The sequence below is a fragment of the Salvia splendens genome, chromosome 3, assembly GCF_004379255.2.
Source record: "Salvia splendens isolate huo1 chromosome 3, SspV2, whole genome shotgun sequence".
In the NCBI taxonomy this organism is placed as follows: domain Eukaryota; kingdom Viridiplantae; phylum Streptophyta; class Magnoliopsida; order Lamiales; family Lamiaceae; genus Salvia; species Salvia splendens.
The window spans coordinates 41,940,745-41,962,513 of NC_056034.1; the positions used below are offsets into that span (position 1 = coordinate 41,940,745).

A 21,769-nucleotide genomic window follows, 5' to 3' on the forward strand; every position below is an offset into this window, starting at 1 on the left:
TCTGGTTTGATCGTTTCGCTTATTGAGATTTTGGAGTTTTTAAATTGTCTGAGTTGGATGCGTTTCGCAGCTGTTTACTGAGTTATTGTAGGTTAATGGTCAGATCTGGGAGATTGGAGTTGGATTGTGGAAGAATTTTGGTTGGATTTGCAGGATTTGTTGGTTGTTGGGTTCGGATGTCTTGGATCCGGAGTGGATCAAGTATTCTGACGTGAATCTGAGTAGTTTCGATCTGATTTTCATGCTTAGTTTACGTGTTTTTCTTTCATTCCGTCTAGTGTACGCAGATCTGATGTGTTTCCGAGTTGCAGCAAGATAACGACGACCAAATCTCTATATTCTGTTCGAATCTCGCTTTTTGCTCTGTTTTGTTCATCTGCAAGTTTAATTTGGTTGAGAGGATGCATTTTGCTGCGAGCTAGCGTCAGAGTTTGTTAATCTGCAGTTCTTTCCGTACTTGCCATTTTTGGAATTATGGTCCCCACTTTCAGTCATATTCTGTTTAGCTAGATTAGGTAGTTGTTTACACTGTCTAGGAAGTGGTTATGTTTCTTGTTGTCGAAGTCTGAATTTACAGGTTTAACATGTCCTAGGTCTAGCATTTACATTTTCTGCCTAGGTCTAGAGTTAGTTTAAAATTCTCAACCCTTTTGTTGCGTGGCAGCAGCCATTTGTCTGTCCAAAGTCTCTGAGCACTACTTTGCGAGTCCATCTCTGTGGGATCGACCCCACTTCCCTATACTAATTCATAGTATTCGGGTTGAGGGATTTATATTTTTTTGAAGGGGAGTCGATGTGTGTCCAACGACCAAGCACTTTATGTTCTCTTAAGTTCCTAGACCTTGTGCTCTAGTGGATTTAAGGAGCGTGGTGTCTTGACCAAGCGCTTGCAGTGATCTATTTCTGTGCACACGCGATATAAAAAAAAATCCTCGTTTCAAGCGTCGAGGAAAGTTGATCGATGATTAATACTTGTAACATCACCAACATGCCAAACCACATATGCACAGGCAATTACCTTCTTCATATTCTCAATAGAACCATCTTCGTCCTCTTTCAACAAAAAAAAATCAATCTTGTTGCTCAACATTGTAATATCCAACCTGTTATGCTCTACCACATGTATAGGTTCTTGGCAAGTAAAAACAACATTACATGGATCATCTATACCATCTTTACTACCATAAATTGGTCCACTAACATCAACACTAGAATGAATAACATCGTTTCCTCTTCATCATTATCAACGACAATTAATTCCATCGAGTCATACCCGAAATTGGAGTCGCACGACAGAGATATTGTGGCTGGTGGAGGCGGGATAGCACCGACAACATGCAACGAGCTTCTAGATGGATCGTGATGGAGATCAGCTGGGGCGACGACGGTCATCTATGGTAGGGGACACGATACCGGCTTCGTGTACATGACACTGGCTATAGGGTCTGGTGGAGGTTGTGTCGCGGCGTGTGGATCGCCCAAGCAGCGTTTGTTTGCATCCATCCGAGACGTCAATTGCTTGACAGTTGCAGTCAAGTGCTCAAGCTGTGAAACCAAGGCAGCCAATTGTAGGTTCGGTTCCAAATTCGGCGTCACCGGATCACGTGTCATGCCGAGAGGCTCCGAACCCGGATATGGCGGTGGTTCCGGTAAATCGAAGCCCGTATAGGGAGGCTGCGCAGGCAGCTGGTCAACAGCCCGTTGCTGGTACGCTCCTAGTTGGTAGTAAGGATTCACGGTCTGCTCGTCAATATTAGGATTCGAATGCTGAGGTGGTTGATAAGACTGAGAGTATCCCTGCTGCGTGCACAACCTTGGCGGGTCCCAACAAGAGGGCAGTGGTGGCGAGTACAAATCTGGCTCGTAGGAAGATGGTTGCTGATACGCAGTTTCCTGGCGCAGCCATGGCGGGTCCCAGGAAGTGGGTTGACGGGCTTGGTAGGGATGGTGTTGTGGGTGGAGTCTCCCATCCTGTGGATATGGATATGATGGTTGTTGATCTAACGCTCTGTTCGGATGGAGCAGGGGTTGAGATACAGGCTGCCATGGGTGGTAATCCGCCTGTCGGATTTGATATCCGGTGTAGCTGTACGACATGTAGACAACGATTCGGAGGAAGAGATCACGATGAAAGCACCAATTGTTAAGGATGAAGTTCCTTAACTCGTAGATTTTGCGTCGAACGTCGCGGGAGCTTTTGCCCGTCGATCAATCCGGCGTCAAAATTATGATTTTGTGCGTTTTGCACGTTTGAAAGGAAAGAGAGTAAGAGAAAATAAAATAGAAGGATAATTGATATTTCTTGAATGATCAAAATGACTAACAATGTCCACTATTTATAATAGTGGATACTAACTTAATGAACAAGACAAAAGATATGAAAAAGATATGCAAATTCATAATTAATTAACTAAATAATTATTATTATAATAATAATCAATGAAAGCACCACTTGTTAAGGATAAAGTTCCTTAACGATAGGAAATCGCGTCGAACGTCGCGGGAGCTTTGACCGTTGATCAATCCGGCGTCTAAATCTAGGGTTCGTGCTTTGTGCACGAGAGAAAAACGATAAATAGCATAAAAAGAGTATTTTATTTCTTGAATGAATAATATGAATAACAATGTCCACTATTTATAATAGTGGATACTAACTTAATGAGCAAGACAAAAGATATGGAAAAGATATGCAAATCCATAATTAACTAACTAACTAAATAATAATAATAATAATCATCGTATCAGCACCAAATCCCATCAAACATCCTCCATTGCTGATGCTCTTATACTGTAATACTTAATCAATTGTGCATTATAGTTTCAAAAGTATTTAATTTTATGAGATTATGGAAGTTACTATTTTAAATGGGCGCGAGTCATGTGCATTATTATGAATGATATCTACGGTCATCAACCATATATTGATCTGAGAGTAATGATACGACTCCTAATTTAAAAACATGTGCTTCTGCCAACTATTTAGTTTGACTAAATTGATGATTGATCTACGATATAAATATATTTGTGTTGAATTAGTAATTGATCTTAATCAATAAAGGTTAATGTGGCTGGACGATATAAGGTTAGTTTTAAATTTAATTGACAGCGTAGCTCATTTATATGAAAATATAATATGAATTCAGGGGATGACACAAACATAAATAAAATATTCAGTACTATGAAATTAGTGGGGGACACAAAATAAAAAGTTGGTAGAGCTCTATTTAGCATGTTTTTTTATATGGATACAATAAAGTGATAATTACATCTTTGATGATAAAAATTATCTAATACTCCACCGTTCCGTTATAAACAAGGCAGTGTTTTCACGAAATTTTAGAAATTAATATATAGAGTTAAGTACGAGAGAAAAAGTAGAGAGAAGAGGAGATAATAAAGAAGCAAGAGAAAATGTATTACTTTTTGGTAAAAAATGAAATGAATCACTTATGATAAACCATTCCAAAAAGGAAAGTGACTCATGTAAGTTGAGGGGACGCAAAAATATTCAGTGGTCTAGATACATAGTGTATCCCACTAATTATTGTTTGATGAGAAAGAAAATAGTAACAATCTAGATATTTAAATTATACTATAAAGTATTTATAAGTTTTCAACAATGGAATAAAATCATCAAATTTGGATACTTTCTAGTATATCACATATAGAGTAATTTAGAAACTTTACAAATATCGTGATTTTATTCTATTCATAAAAACTAAATACCTTATTTAATTTAAATAACTGGGATATCATATCATTATGTTACGTGGTGTGTCCAGACAACTGAATATTTTCTCGGTGAAAAGAAGCTGCGGAAGCTATGAAGAAATAAGACATGGTAGAGTTATGCTTGGAGAGAGCTTTCAATTCTGCATTTTTTCTCATTACATCGAATGTTACAAGATGCAATACATATATTCTTCATTCAAATGAAATACTGCATTGTACTAATCTACTTTAACAAACTCTGAACATCATACTAATCTACTTTTAAAAACTCTGCAAAATCTCTCTCTTCTTCATTCCATTGAGCAACACGTCTCTCCAAGTACAACGGTGGTCCTCCACCTTAGCTGGCATGTTTGGCTCAATCACAGCTGTAGTTCGTGTGAACTCTCGGATTGGTTCTTTTGGTGCAGCGGCCTTTGTCCTCTCTTTCGTCTTATCTGCCGCCTTGGCTCGTGTGGAGTCGATGGCTTGTTTATCACGCTCATAACGCTTTGTACCAAGTTGACCAACTCGACATGCAGTGGCTTGAGCAGCGACTTGATCAACTTGGTACGCAGTGGCTTGAGCAGCGGCTTTTGATCAACTTGGTATGCAGTGGCCTTCACTTCCAACACTCGGGACAGCGAGAATATAAACTACTCCATTCATCCCAATTAAGTTGAGTCGTATTCTTTTTTGGGATGTCCAAATTAAGTTGAGTAATTTCATTTTCTGACAATAAGCAAAATATCTAATTATTCTTACTTTATTTCATAAGATATTTTACTCTCTGTTATATCTTCTATCCTATTAATTCTGAACAATTTATTAATCTCTGTGGCCAAAAGTTAATTGCCAAGTTAGTTTGGATGGAGGCCTGAGGGAGTATTAGATATGGAAATCTAATGGCCTAAAATAACTCTGAAAAGTATCTGGTTCATATGCTAGGGTCCACATCCCAATTCTTTTGACCATGGTAACATGGTTGGCCCTCATCCGATAGATTGGTTCAAGTAATGCCTTGCTACCCTGCCGGGTCCCACCATCTCTCCTCTGGCTTCTCATATTGGATTGATCCTTTTGCCTACGTTTTCGAGCGTGATCTTTATGGCTCGCCCCTCCATGACTCTTGACTCCTCCACTTGAATTGAATTTTGGATGAGAATACTTAATCCTCTCATCCCAAAAAGAAATGGTTCTAATTTAAAAAGTATATCATTTATAGTGAGACATTTCGAAAAGAAAAATGATTATTTAAAGTGAGACGGGGAGGACTTCTTATGTCCCATTGAATATAACACATTTATTTTTTGACACATGATCTTATGCAATATTCTTTTTTAATAAGAGAAAAAAATAAAGTAAGAGAAAAAATAAATTAAAAATAATGTTATTTCTATTTTAGAAAATATGTCTTCTTTAATTAAAAGAAAAATATTTCATTTATAATAGGACAGGACAGTGAAATAGAAAGTACCAACTATTGGATATTGAATTTCATTGTATCAAAAGCTCAAATAATGTTTTGCTTCTCAAACAATTAAATCGAAGAAAATAAAACCCGAATCGCCATTACTCTCAAGTTAGTCGGGAATGGATCCCCTTCTATGATAAAATTCACAGCAGGGCTTGCTGTGGACAAAACGCAGGATTTAAACTATGAAATGCAGTCCATTTTATTTTCATAAGGATTTATTTTCTTATTCCTAAACTTATTTTATTGATAATAAAAACGACACCACGGTATCCATTTCCATAATTATGCAATTCAATATACCTGTCAGCTTTAGTTTTACTTCATTGGTTATGGAGTATTATTTAATATACTTGGCATCTTTCAAGGTTAACTATTTGATACGTATAATTTTATTTATACTACGGCTAATTAGTACAGTACTCCTATCTTTTATTTTAATTTCATTTCATTAACTATTTTATTTTAAGAATGATTATAGAGTTCTTTGTTATTATTGAATTTTTTAATGGTGTTTTAAAGACATCTTCAACCATTTATACTAAATTCAAACTCATTTTTGAATATGGGTCACACCAAAAATTAAATCTACATTAATCATTTACTCTAAACTCAAACTTAAAAAAATATTTTATATTTACCAACATTTTATCCTTTTTTTATACCTGCAAACTTATTTAAATTACATATTGATCCCATTATATTTAATCAATAATTTATATAAATTAAATAATTATACAACATTTTCTTATTAATATATTTATGTCTTAAATATACTTTATATTCAAAAAAATTATACTATTTTTAAAATTAAAATACACTAAACATACTATAATAAAATTCAAATATAAATTGAAACACACTTAAAAGGAAATATTGCATATTCTTGTGGGACGGAGGGAATAAAAACGACACCACGGTATCCATTTCCATAATTATGCAATTCAATATACCTGTCAGCTTTAGTTTTACTTCATTGGTTATGGAGTATTATTTAATATACTTGGCATCTTTCAAGGTTAACTATTTGATACGTATAATTTTATTTATACTACGGCTAATTAGTACAGTACTCCTATCTTTTATTTTAATTTCATTTCATTAACTATTTTATTTTTAAGAATGATTATAGAGTTCTTTGTTATTATTGAATTTTTTAATGGTGTTTTAAAGACATCTTCAACCATTTATACTAAATTCAAACTCATTTTTGAATATGGGTCACACCAAAAATTAAATCTACATTAATCATTTACTCTAAACTCAAACTTAAAAAAATATTTTATATTTACCAACATTTTATCCTTTTTTTATACCTGCAAACTTATTTAAATTACATATTGATCCCATTATATTTAATCAATAATTTATATAAATTAAATAATTATACAACATTTTCTTATTAATATATTTATGTCTTAAATATACTTTATATTCAAAAAAATTATACTATTTTTAAAATTAAAATACACTAAACATACTATAATAAAATTCAAATATAAATTGAAACACACTTAAAAGGAAATATTGCATATTCTTGTGGGACGGAGGGAGTGGTTAAAATTCAAGACTCGAAATTTGTGTATTGTTTCCACAAATGATCAACTAGCGCATTTTAAACTTTAAAATAATAAGGACGATATGCAATATCTCAAAAAACTTTGTAGTAGCTACTCAATTTTGGTGTTTTTTATTAAAAAATTAAAAAATGGATTTGGGTATAGTATTTGATTGGAGAACTTTTTACGCAAAAAATGGAATTCAGTGTATGGGTGGACCAAAACTATAAGCATATGACAAGAATAATAATTAAATAATGTTTAGAAGAATAAAAAGAGAGATTTTATTATAAACAATTGTTTTCCCTATACTGCAAGGTATGATAATCTTATTTGGAATGATAGTATTCAAAACGTCAAAAATGTATAAGAAGAAGAAAAAGTAATGTTGAAAAAGAAAGAAAGTGGCCAATGTACGTTTATTACTTGAAATAAAAGTGAAAGATGTTGAACTAACTCGGGGTATGGAAAAATTAACTCCAAAACAATTAACCAAGGAAATAAAACTAAAACCGACAACTGTATTAAATTACATAAATATGAAAATGGATACCACAATGTCTTTATTAGCAGTATAACAAATAAAATAAACTTAAGAATATCAAAATAATCCGTATGAACATAGGGCTGCGTTTCATAGTTTAAATCATGCGTTTTGTCCACAGCAGGCCCTGCTGTGGACTTTACCACAACTAGACATGCCCACGGTATCCGATTCCGGCGGTTAACCGCCGAACCGAAACCGCGACAATTTTTTCGAACCGGAACCGTCATATTTGGAACCGCGGTCTGGTTCCGGTTCAAGATTTTTCGAACAGGAACCGTCACCGTCACCGAACCGCCGGTTAACCGGCGATTTCACGGTTCCGGCGAGGCATCCTATGCGTCAGACGGTGACAGCTTTTTCAGGCGGTTTTGTTGACCGGAACCGGCGGTTTCCGCGGTTAACAGTGAAACCGGCGATTTTCCGATTTCGGTGCGGAACACGAGGCTGACACGTTGCTGGTCGTCATGCGGTTTTTGTTGACCAAACCGCCGGTTTTGGGGTAAAACAGGCGGTTTTACACCAAAACCGCCGGTTTCGTCGGATTTTCATTTTTTTTTAAAATTCTGATTTTGAATTCAAATTAATCCATTTCCCCCATGAATTAATTATGAATTACATTACATTATTGTTCATAATTCTATTTGATATTTACAATACAAATATCATTTTGTAGATTCGAGAAGAGCAAGATATGACCAATGCTATTGCTCTCTCTCGCTCTGAATCCCAAGGTGGACGTGGATATGGTGGTGGCGGCGATGCTTATGTTGGTACCGGTAGTGGAGCTCCCGGTCCCGGTGCCTATTCTCAACAAATTCCAACCCTTGTGAATCTTGATGACGACGATGATGATGATGATGATGATGATGATGATGATGATGATGATGATGATGACGAGGAGGAGGAGGAGGAAGAGGCGGAAGAGGTTCAAGGAATGCCACCCCCACCACCACCAAGGAGTCGTCGTGGTCGTGGATACCCTCCTCAACCTCCTAAACCAATTGAAATGTCTTTAACCTCAAACATCATGGTGAAACATTTCAAGAAGGTACGAGATAGTACCAATCCAGACATTTATAATGTGTATTGCAACTATTGCGAAAACGTATACACTTTCGGAAAGGGTGGAGGATATGGTACATTTACCCGTCACATGGAGAAAGCGCATCCGGCCGAGTTTGGTATCGCTCCAACCCAAACTCAACATAACTTTCAACATGGAGTCGGGACCGGGAGTGGGACGGGTTCATCCCAAACATTAGGTATGTCTAGCAATACTCTTTTAAAATATGATCACAAAAATGCTCTTAATGTGATGTCTAGATTTGCCGTGATGAAACATTTTCCGTTCAATGCTTTTGATAACGATGCGTTTGAGTCGAGTATGCGACAAGTTTATAATGCCGCTGCAAGAAAATTGAGTCGAACTTCTATGACTCGAGTTGTTGTTAGACAATGCATGGAAAAGAAGGCGCAATTAGGTACGTTTATTGTTAACTTGGGTCATAAAGTTTCGATTTGCTCTGATGTGTGGATTGATTGTTTTTGCAAAAATTCATATATGGGCATCACTGTGCATTTCGTTGATCACAGTTGGACTTTAAACAAACGTTTGATTGCATTTCGGGAATTTCCCGCACCACACACTGCACAAGCAATTGCTCAATTGATCATTCAAGTTTTGATTGAATTTCAATTGATCAATAAAATTTTTTCCGTTGGTTTTGATAATGCAAGCGCTAACACTGCTAGTATAGATGAACTCATCAGTGCATGTTCTCCTGTTATTGATGGCAAATATTTTCATGTGCGATGTATTGCCCATATTTTGAATTTGTGTGTTCAAGATGCGATCGATTTGTGGCAAAAGTATGTTGATCCTATTAGAACTGCTGTTAAATTGATTCATAACAAAGCTCCTATTGGTAGAGCTTGGAAGAAATATTGTCATAGCAAGCAGTGCAGGTACACCAATTTTCGTTTGGATGTTTCAACTCGTTGGAACTCGACGTACGATATGTTGGAGTCGACCTTGAACCACATTGAATATTTATGTGATTTTTTAGAACTTGCTCGCATGTTCCTTCTGATTTGGTTTTGATACCCTCTTGTTGGGACCACAGAATGGATTTGTTTCGATTATTCCAAGCTTTCAAAAATGCCACTGTTGAGTTATCCGGTGTTTATTATCCTACTTCTGTGCGCGTTTTGGAGTATTGCATGTATGTGGCAATTGGTTTTAAGACATGTGTGAAAAATACTCAATTCATAGAGTTGAAGGCTATTTTGTTTTATATGGTTGAAAAATGGTTAAAATATTTTGCGCGTATTCCAAACGTGTTTTTGATTGCAAAATGCTTGGATCCAAAGTGGAAGTTGCATGGTGTTCATAAAATTTTAGACATGTACTATGGTTGTTTGCACAATTTGGATTTTTCCCAACTTCGCGAAATGGGCTTGACAAGAGGAGAATGCTTCGAACTAAGTCTTCCGAATGTTGATGAAATCAAACTAAGGTTAGATAGTGCACTTCGTGCTCTCTACGCGGAATATGAAATGCGGTATAACACCACTCACCAGGTACGTGCTCCTCCTAGTCCATCTACATTTGATTTTGGTGGCGGGAACTATAGCAATGTCATGATTGATGCAGACGTAGTATCACAATTGCAAGATCTATACGGTGCTGCAACCAATAGGACTAGAACTACTAGTGAGTTAGATATATATTTGGAATCGCGCTCTATTTTTCAAGATGCAGGTCCTCCTACTCAACAAATTGACGTCCTTAATTGGTGGGGAACACATGACAAAGAGTTTCCAATACTCTCAATAATGGCTAAGGAGATTTTCGTCGTTCCGGCTTCCACTGTCGCCGTTGAGCAAGCTTTTAGTGTCGGCGGTTGTGTCCTAGACGACAAAAGGAGCAATCTCTCCGCCAAAAACATGGAAGCCACTATGTTACTTGATGATTGGGCAAAGGCGAACATGAGAGCACAAGAGCCGGATTTCGACTTCCGTGTAGAGAGTGATGGTGAAGACTTTTCCACCGATGGTGATGACGAGGTCGGAAGCGAGGGCGCTCGACAATATCAATGACGGGGGGCGGTGAATGGCGAGCACGGCCGACCAAAAAGGTAAGCAAGGTAAGAGAGCTACGTGGGCTTTGATTTCTCAATAAAATTGTGGATACGTAGGCAACTCAACTTAAATTTGAAAAGTTTAACTTTGAAAGTTTAAGTTGAGCTCATGCCCTTTTCAATTTTTTCCTTTTCCCCCCATTTCATGTTTTTTTATTTATGTTCCGACGACACTTGTAAATTATATTACATTGTTGTATGTTGTATATGTATTGTAAATTATAATGTATCGTTGTCCGTTACAACTCAAATTCAATAAAATTGATTTGATTTTCACCTTATTCGTTTTATTTCAATTTAAATTATCCATTGTCTTGTTCCAATTTATTGTATAAGTCCAAATTTCAAATTACATAGCAAAAAAAAACCGAACCGCGAAAACCGCCGGTTTTTGAACCGGAACCGTGAAAATCGTTCGAAACCGGAACCGGAACTGCCGGTTTTCCAACCGGAACCGGAACTGGAACCGTGAAATAGCCTCACGGTTCGGTTCTGGTTCCGCCTTTCTAAAAATCGGAACCGGCGGTTCCGAACCGGAACCGCCGGTTTACGAACCGTGGGCATCTCTAACCACCGCAGGGGATCCCTTCCCCACGTTAGTCAGTCCATGATCGAAATGGTAAATACTCCATCCGTCCCCGATTAAGAGTCACTTTTTTCCATTTCGTTCCGTCCCCAATTAAGAGTCACTCTTTCTACTTACTATATTTGGACATCAAAAAAATCCTAAAAGTCAAAGAGGTCTTACATTCCACTACTTAACTCCATTTATTACACCACATATTTAAAATACTTCCTTAAAACCCGTGCCCGGTCAAAGAGTGACTCCTAATGGGGGACGGAGGGAGTATTTTTTAATAAAGTGCGTAAGTATCACGGAGTACATAAATCTTGAATTAATTTCTTTTATTTTTCTGTGGAAAATTTCAAACCAGGAAATGTACTGGTAAATGAATGATGATGAAGTTATCTAACAAATTAAAAAATACTAGGATTCAGTACTAATGGCAATCAACATTGAATACAAATGGATGCCATCCAATTCCAACTCAACCATGCCAATAGTTTTTTAAAACCCCCTTAATACAATGTCTATATAAATACACACAACAACAATAAAGTTCTTCAACCAAATATATTCCTATTATTTGTTGTTTTCTATATAGGAAATTAAGATGTTGGTCTCTACAATTGTTGCTCTGGTGCTCGGATTCATTGTCCACCTCTACGTTTCTCTGGTGGCAAAGCCCACTAAGATACAAAAAGTGTTGAAGAAACAAGGAATCAATGGCCCTCCACCAAAAATCCTCTTCGGCAACATACTCGAGATCAGGAAATCCAGGGCCGCCGCCGCCCACGCTGCAACTGAGTCTGGGGCGCCAGCCCTCCACAACGCCGCCTCCGTATTCCCATTTTTGGAGCAATGGAGGAAGCAATTGTAAAAATCATGGATTAAATATGCCCGGTCAATGGATTTTGACCAAATAATAAATGTGACGAGACATTTAATTTTGTGAAATTAAATGACATAGCGTCGATCTACATTTTACATAGGTAAATGTAGTATATTCACTTTCTCAAATCCGATTTCCGGTGAGTGAGAAATAGTGGATTAAAGTTGGGCATAATTAGCTTTTAATTAAAGCTTGGAGATGGAGCTTAGGGAATAATTAACTAGTGTTAATTATCCCACATTGGAGGATTAACACATCTTTAATGTGTATAAATTAAGTGACTTTATGTTACTTAATAATTATAGTGGACCAAGATGGGTGAAAGAGCCCACACGCGCGCACACGCGCGCGCCGCCGCCGCCGCCCGCCCGAGCCCGAGCCCGTGCCCGTGCCCGTGCCCGTGCACGTGCTCGTGCTCGTGCTCGCGGGCGCGGGCGCGGGCCGCGGGCCTCGGGCCTCGGGCCCGGGCCCGGGCCCGAGCCCGATCCCGATCCCGATCCCGATCCCGATCCCGATCCCGATCCCGATCTCGATCTCGATCTCGATCTCGATCTCGATCTCGATCTCGATCTCGATCTTGATCTTGGACTTGGACTTGGACTTGGCAATTGGTCTTTGGGTGGTCTTTGGGCTTGGTGCTTGGCCCAAACTATTCTTTTTGGACCACCGCCGAGTCAGCAATCCAAGTGGCTTGACACGTCGTCAAGCGAGGCACAGTCACGGTTGCCACGTGAGAAATCCACACGCTCCACACACGGATGGCACACTCCTGCCACACGTCTGTAACCGACGTCGGTTACGAATTGCCATGATGACAGCCATCATGGCTGTTGACCCCCTGCAGTGGACTGAGCCTATAAATAGGCCAGCCATTCCATGCATCACAACACAATTCAAAAAGCATTCTGCATCATAAGCTCTCTCCCTCTCCCTGCATAGTTTTTTCTGTCGAAGCTCTGCCCTCTCCTCCATCCCGTTCGCCGGAGCTCTGTTGATTGCGGTGCTGCATCAATAGAGACGTAGCCGTTTTACCTTTGGGGACGACACGCCAAACCGAAGAGCACTACCGGGGCGTATCTCGTCTTGCGGGAAGAGGCCTCCTCGACTCGGCTAATCACACTGGTTTAGTAGTTTCGATTATACGTTGTATTTTTAAGTTCAGCTCTTCATTTTCTTTCTTTTGGGTTGTATTACGCCCGGTAGTTATCTTTGTAATCCCAGAAACCAACAATCGCAAGACGAGATAGCTTGCCTTTGAAGGAATTTGAACTTCTAAACTGAACTAAAACTTCCGAAACATTAACACCTTTTGCTGGAGATGTCGACGGAATCCAACACTGCTGCTGCCAACGCCACCGCCGCCATTCCCTCCACCATGGCGACCACTGGACCGGTCAACACTTCATCGATTCCCTCGATGATGCCAACTCCTGGCTTCCCAGCCGCTTCATCCACCGTCCCTTGGGTTTGGGACAACCCCTTCGGGGCGTCCACTGGTTCCACCTTTGGTGGTTCGGTTGGTTCCACTTTTAGTGGTTCCTTCGGATCCTTTAATGGATCGAGTGTTGGTGCCTTCGGGCTCAATACTAGTGTTGGATCTTTCGGGATCAACACGAATGCTGGGGCCTTCGGGTCTCATGCGGGTGCTAGTCCCTTCGGGGCTGGTACGACCATGGCGGGCTCTATGCCCAACATGAATGGTGGGGGCTCTATGCCCAACCAAGTTGTTGGCTCCTTCGGGGGCAACGGAATTGGTTCCTTCCAAGGACCAACTGCGGCACCTTTGGCACCAAGAATGATGCCACCTGCCGAGAAGCCACCAAAGTTTGGAGGATCTGACTTCAAGCGGTGGTACCAGAAGATGTTGTTCTACTTGACAACATTGGGCGTCGCCAACTTCCTCACGGAGAACGAGCCGCCCACACCAAGCGACCAAGAGACTAGGCTCGAAGTCATGGCAGATTATGAAGCTTGGAGGAAAGGAGATTACCTTTGTAAAAATTTCATTCTAAGTGCTTTAGATGATAGTTTGTACAATGTATACTCCAATGTAACCACATCTAAACAAATGTGGGAAAACCTAGAAAAGAAGTATAGCATAGATAATGCTGCAGGGACGGAACAAGTTGTAGCATCCAAGTTTATGGACTACAAAATGGTCGACTCTCGACCCGTCATGGAGCAAGTCCAAGAGCTCCAAATGATCATCCACTCATTAGTGGCTGAAGGGATGACCTTGCCCGATAAATTCCTAAGGTGCACGATCATTGACAAGCTCCCTCCAAGTTGGAAGGACTTCAAGAGTTATCTCAAGCACAAGCGAAAGCAGATGACCCTTGAAGACTTGATCGTGAAGTTGCGCATTGAGGCAGACGTGCGCAAAAGTGATCAGAAGGCTAAAGGCTTCACCCCAAATGAAGCCAAAGCCAACCTGTTGGAGCGGGGCGGTCCCTCCAACAAACGCCCTCGCCCAAACCGTCCAAATGACAAAGGGAAGGGAAAGCAGCCTTCAAGGAAGTTTGAAGGCGACTGCTACAAATGTGGCAAACCGGGCCACTTTGCCAAAGACTGCCGCAGTAAGAAGAAGAAGCCGGCAGCCCACGTCGTTGAGAAGGAGTTCAAGGACTGGGATGAGAACGACCTCATTGCAGTGGTCACTGAAGAGGTTAACCTTGTTGATAACAAGGGAGGCTGGTACATCGACACCGGCGCTACTGCTCATGTTTGCTCCGACAGGAGCAAGTTTGCCTCCTACACTGCTGTTGAAGGGAGGAAGATCAACATGGGGAATCAAGCATCGTCCGAAGTCCTCGGCGTTGGCAACGTGATTCTCATGATGACGTCTGGCCTAACTATCACTTTGAAGGATGTGCTGCATGTCCCGGACATCCGCAAGAACCTAGTGTCAGGATCAATACTAGTTAATAAAGGGTTTAAACTTGTATTTGAGTCCGATAGGTTTGTCTTGTATAAGTTTGGAAAATCCATCGGAAAAGGTTATGTAACCGATGGGCTTTTCAAGCTTAGTGTAGCAACTCGAAGTGTTGCGAAGCCATTGGCCAATAAGAATAAAGCATCTACTTCCTCTTATTTGATTGAGTCTTCAAATTTGTGGCATTGTAGATTGGGACATGTAAATTCAAAAGCCATTAAAAGATTAGTAAATTTAGATTTACTAAAGGCTAATGAATTGGATATCCAAGATAAATGTGAAATTTGTCTTGAAGCAAAAATGACTAAGTTGCCGTTTCACTCGGTTGAACGAAGCACAAAACCCCTTGAATTAATTCACACGGATGTATGTGATTTAAAGATGTTGCAAACTAGAGGTGGTAAAAAGTACTTTATCACCTTCATAGATGATTGCACAAGATATTGCTACATTTATCTTTTAAGAAGCAAAGATGAAGCAATAGAGGCGTTCAAAAATTATAAGAACGAAGTTGAGAATCAACTTGGTTGTAAAATCAAAATGATTCGAAGCGATAGAGGAGGCGAATATGTAGCCCCGTTTGAGGAGTTATGCAACGCAAGTGGTATAATTCATCAAACAACTGCTCCATATTCACCACAATCTAATGGTGTTGCAGAACGCAAGAATCGAACTCTAAAAGAGATGATGAATGCACTGCTACTCAGTTCAGGATTACCACATAACATGTGGGGGGAAGCTGTTTTGACAGCAAACTATATCTTGAATAAAATCCCTCTCAAAGGAAAAGATGTTACTCCTTATGAGTTGTGGAAGGGAAGGAAGCCATCCTACAAATACCTCAAAGTGTGGGGGTGTTTGGCAAAGGTGATGGTTCCTCCGCCCAAAGAAGTTACAATCGGACCTAAGACGGTTGATTGCATCTTCATTGGATATGCACTTAACAGTAGTGCATATCGATTTGTTGTTCACAAGTCTGAAATATCGACTATCACAGTAGGAACAACAATTGAGTCGAGGAATGCTGTATTTCTCGAAAATACCTTTCCTTGCAAAGATAAGGAAAAGGTATCAACCAATTCTGAGACAAGAATTGAAGAAGCCACTAGTTCTAAACAAGTGGAAGAAGAAGCCACTAGTTCTAAATCAACAGATGCGGAACTTGAATCGCGCAAGCGTGCAAGGCCCGATCCAAAAGATACAGTACTAAGACGTGGTAATAGAGTCAGAACACCAAAAACTTTTGGTCCTGACTACATTGCTTTCATGTTGGATGAAGAACCAACATCGATAAAAGTAGCCTTTGCTGGCCCAGACGGGCTGCATTGGAGAGAAGCTGTTCAAAGCGAAATTGATTCAATTTTGCTAAACCACACATGGGTGTTGGTTGATTTGCCCGAAGGTGCTAAACCTTTAGGATGCAAATGGGTTCTTAAAAGAAAGTTTAAGGCCGATGGAACAGTTGATAAGTATAAAGCCCGATTAGTAGTAAAGGGTTTTAAACAAAAAGAAGGACATGACTTCTTCGATACCTATTCACCTGTAACAAGGATTACATCTATCCGGGTGCTTCTCGCTATTGCTGCATTGCACAATCTCGAGATTCATCAAATGGATGTAAAGACCGCGTTTCTGAATGGTGAACTAGAAGACGAAATCTACATGGAACAACCCGAAGGGTTTGTAGTACCTGGACAAGAGAAAAAGGTATGCAAGCTCGTGAAATCCCTATATGGATTGAAACAAGCGCCATTGCAATGGCACTTGAAGTTTGATAATGTGATGTTATCAAATGGGTTTAAAATCAACGAGTGCGACAAATGTGTCTACATCAAGAGCACTAATAACGGTCATGTTATAGTGTGTCTCTACGTTGATGATATGTTAATCTTGGGTAGCAACACTCAAGTAATTAACGATACAAAGGCCATGTTAAAGAGAAACTTTGACATGAAAGACATGGGTCTAGCCGATGTAATTCTTGGAATGAAGATTCTAAGAACGAATGATGGAATCATCTTAACACAATCACATTATGTTGAGAAGATATTGAATAAATTCAAAGCCTATGATGGCGCGCCGGTTAAGACTCCAATTGAACTCGACGTTCACTTGAGCAAAAACAAAGGCGAGCCCGTTGCACAAGAAGAGTATGCACGGGTCATCGGGTGCATTATGTACTTGACTAATTGCACTCGACCTGACATTGCTTGTGCCGTGAACAAGTTAAGTCGTTACACGAGCAATCCAAGCAAAGAGCATTGGAGAGCTCTTGTGAGGGTTTTGAGATATTTAAAACACACTCAAAATCTTGGGCTACACTTCTCGAGATACCCCCCGGTGCTTGAAGGGTACTGTGATGCCAATTGGATATCCGATAATAGAGACTCACTTTCAACAAGTGGATATGTCTTTACTATTGGGGGTGGTGTTGTATCGTGGAAATCCACAAAACAGACCTGTATAGCCCGATCAACAATGGAATCGGAGTTCATTGCCTTGGATAAGGCTGGTGAGGAAGCCGAGTGGCTTAAGAACTTCCTTGAAGACATTCCATGTTGGTCTAAGCCAGTGCCACCAGTGCTGATTCACTGCGATAGCCAAGCGGCTATTGGAAGGGCAAACAATGGTTTCTATAACGGTAAGTCTCGACATATACGTCGACGACATAACACCGTGAGACATTTGATCACAACAGGGGTGATTACAATTGACTATGTGAAGTCAATAGATAATCTAGCGGATCCGCTAACCAAAGGGTTAAACCGTGATCAAATGAATAAGTTGCTAGAGGGAATGGGTTTGAAATCCACAAACTAAAGAATTGTCATAGTGGTAACCCAACCATGATGACTGGAGATCCCAAGAACTTGGTTCAAAGGGACAACTAAGCTATGAGAGTTCATGAGAAACACTCAACTATATCTATTCCCTAGAGAGCAATAGAGTGTTGGAGAGCTTGCCTCGTGGTAAAGGCTAAGTCTATGACTTTTAATGGTTCTTAAGGATCTCAAAGAGATGGAATTCTCAAAGAGACCAAGTATGGCAAGGTACTTGACTAAGAATCACCTACGTAAGTGCGAAGTGTGGTCGCTTCATAAAAAACGCACTTATGAATCCAAAGTGGTGTCCAAGACCGCAATGGACACAAAACGTGAGAACGGATGAGGTTGAGGTGTTTAAGTGTTAACACCATTGTCTCGGTGCACGCCGTGGGGGATTAGTTCAAAGCATCGCGCTACTAAGCCGCCTGTGTATCCGATGGTGTCGACTATGGAGGGTTCAAAGTCAACAACTACCTATCCTTATGCTTATATACCTCGCGAGGGTTGAGCTTGTGTCTGCATGCATATGCATTCGGCTATTTCCACTCATGTGGGGGATTGTAAAAATCATGGATTAAATATGCCCGGTCAATGGATTTTGACCAAATAATAAATGTGACGAGACATTTAATTTTGTGAAATTAAATGACATAGCGTCGATCTACATTTTACATAGGTAAATGTAGTATATTCACTTTCTCAAATCCGATTTCCGGTGAGTGAGAAATAGTGGATTAAAGTTGGGCATAATTAGCTTTTAATTAAAGCTTGGAGATGGAGCTTAGGGAATAATTAACTAGTGTTAATTATCCCACATTGGAGGATTAACACATCTTTAATGTGTATAAATTAAGTGACTTTATGTTACTTAATAATTATAGTGGACCAAGATGGGTGAAAGAGCCCACACGCGCGCACACGCGCGCGCCGCCGCCGCCGCCCGCCCGCCCGAGCCCGAGCCCGTGCCCGTGCACGTGCTCGTGCTCGTGCTCGTGCTCGTGGTCGCGGGCGCGGGCCGCGGGCCTCGGGCCTCGGGCCCGGGCCCGAGCCCGAGCCCGATCCCGATCCCGATCCCGATCCCGATCTCGATCTCGATCTCGATCTTGATCTTGATCTTGGACTTGGATCTTGGCAATTGGTCTTTGGGTGGTCTTTGGGCTTGGTGCTTGGCCCAAACTATTCTTTTTGGACCACCGCCGAGTCAGCAATCCAAGTGGCTTGACACGTCGTCAAGCGAGGCACAGTCACGGTTGCCACGTGAGAAATCCACACGCTCCACACACGGATGGCACACTCCTGCCACACGTCTGTAACCGACGTCGGTTACGAATTGCCATGATGACAGCCATCATGGCTGTTGACCCCCTGCAGTGGACTGAGCCTATAAATAGGCCAGCCATTCCATGCATCACAACACAATTCAAAAAGCATTCTGCATCATAAGCTCTCTCCCTCTCCCTGCATAGTTTTTTCTGTCGAAGCTCTGCCCTCTCCTCCATCCCGTTCGCCGGAGCTCTGTTGATTGCGGTGCTGCATCAATAGAGACGTAGCCGTTTTACCTTTAGGGACGACACGCCAAACCGAAGAGCACTACCGGGGCGTATCTCGTCTTGCGGGAAGAGGCCTCCTCGACTCGGCTAATCACACTGGTTTAGTAGTTTCGATTATACGTTGTATTTTTAAGTTCAGCTCTTCATTTTCTTTCTTTTGGGTTGTATTACGCCCGGTAGTTATCTTTGTAATCCCAGAAACCAACAGCAATACGGTATGAATATATATGAATTATGATCATGTACAGTATTATTCATGCATGCAAATTTATTTATCATTAGTATTTTGTTTTCTTTTAATTAGGTAAAATGTTCATGTTTTCTCTGGGAAGTCTGCAAGTGCTATACGTGAGCGATCCGAATATGGTGAAGGAGATCACAACAATGACGTCGCAGGACTTCGGAAAACCAGCTTACCAGCAGAAAACATTTGGCCCTCTTCTTGGACAGGGCATCTTGTCATCCAACGGTGCGATTTGGGCACGACAAAGAAAGATCATGGCTCCCGAGTTGTTCATGGACAAAGTTAGGGTGAGTAAAATAGAGAAAACACCCAACTAATATGGGATATAATTTATGGCCTTAACCAACTAATTTGTTCATAACTTAGAATGGATAGAGTTTTATTTATTTATTTTTGGTCAAGAAAATGCTACTAGTACTAATTAGTCAGGGATGGTGATGCAGGGGATGATGAGCATAATCACTGAATCGGCTACCACAGTGGTGAATACATGGAAGCAAGAAATCGAAGCCAACAACGGAGGAGTTCTTGACATCGCTGTCGACAGCTATATGAAGAGATTTTCGGGGGATATTATTTCAAGAGCTTGTTTTGGGAGTAATTATAGTAAAGGGCGTGATATTTTTTTGAAACTTCGGGCTCTCCAAAAACTCGTGTCCAAGAAATTAACCTCTGCCGGCCTTCCCGGCTTAAGGTATGATTGATTATAATGACTAACTATGGAGCAAGCAGAAAATAACATAAGTATATTTCTTGTGTGTATGTATAGCCATCTTCCGACAAAGAGCAATAGGGAGATATGGGCTTTGGAGAAGGAAATCCGGACATCAATATTGAAGCTTGTAAAGGACAGGGAAGAGGCTGGATATGAGAAGGATTTGCTGCAAACTCTTGTAGAAGGAGCAAAGGGGACTTATTCAACAACGTCTGCGATGGATCAGTTCATTGTCGATAACTGCAGAAACATATACTCAGCTGGCTCTGAGACATCTGCCATTTCAGCTTCATGGTGTTTAATGTTGTTAGCTTCGAACCCCGAGTGGCAAACGCGCATTCGGGAAGAAGTGGAGCAAGTGTGTCGGGGGCGAGTCCCCGACATAGACATGCTTCGTATGATGGATCAGGTTAGATACATGATAGCTTTTAGTATAGCCTAATTAGATTCTAGTTTGATTTTTATATTTTTATGTGTGCAGCTACATATGGTGATTCAAGAGACAATGAGGTTGTATCCGTCGGCGCCAACGCTAGGTAGGGAGCTGGCGAAAGACATGAAGATAGGGAGCGTGCACGTGCCTAAGGGCGTGAACGTGTGGACCATGGTGACCACGTTGCATACGGACCCTGACATATGGGGTCCGGATGCGCTCCAATTCAAGCCGGAGAGGTTCCAAAACGGAATCTCGGGTGCTAGCAAGAACCCGAGTTGCTACATGCCTTTCGGGTTTGGACAGCGCGTGTGCATCGGGCAATATCTGGCCATGGTGGAGCTTAAGTGCCTCATGGCTCTCATCGTCTCCAACTTCTCATTTACTTTGTCTCCCAAATATGTCCATAAGCCAGAGATGACCATGATGATAGAGCCTAAGCATGGAGTTCACATTTTAATTAACAAGTTATAATTAAGATCACTACAAGTTGCATTTTTGTATTGGTTATTATTTCCAATAAGTTCGTGTGTCATTCAATATAAGCATTGTTAAGATGGTGAGGAGTAACTATTTAAGTAATCCTTACTACATACGCTTAGTCTATGGAGTATGATCAGATTAAAAAAATATGCCAGTAGTGATGACTTATCTGGGCTTATCCTAATTAGCTCATTGATATAATTACACACGCCTAAGCTAGGGCTGGCAAATCGTGCGGATTGGGTCATTATCGGGTCAACCTGATAACGACCCAACCCAATAAGGTCTAACCTGAACCCGACCTGTTAAGGAAACTGTAAATCCGAACACGAACCCGACCTGCTACCTTCAAATCCGAACAAGACCCGCACCCGACATGAACCCGTTATCGACACGATATAATATGGGTTGACACGACACGATAACGACCCGAACCCGATATTAAACAAATAAAATATGATATTACACGATTAAACCTTATTTTTCAACCTAATTTACACGATTAAAATTCGTTTTATACTATTTAAACTAATTTACAAGAAATTAAAAATTAAATTAATATACATATTTTTAAAATAATAATAAAAAAATATTATTATTTCTTAATGGGTTATCTGTATCCGACCCGCATCCAACTCGCACCCAACCCGAAATTATCGGGTTCTTAATGGGTCAACCCGATAAGGACACAGACCCAATAAG

The 21,769-nt window shown here is 40.4% G+C and overlaps 1 protein-coding gene across 1 annotated transcript; it reads left to right on the forward strand.

Moving 5' to 3' along the window:
* Positions 1-11,606: 11,606 nt before the first annotated feature.
* On the forward strand, positions 11,607-21,058 carry LOC121795337 (cytochrome P450 714C2-like). The gene is made up of 6 exons (XM_042193862.1): positions 11,607-11,869; positions 13,419-13,420; positions 19,497-19,723; positions 19,880-20,130; positions 20,206-20,560; positions 20,633-21,058. Exons 1-6 carry the CDS (start codon positions 11,607-11,609, stop codon positions 21,056-21,058), a joined length of 1,524 nt encoding a protein of 507 aa, XP_042049796.1.
* Positions 21,059-21,769: the final 711 nt, after the last annotated feature.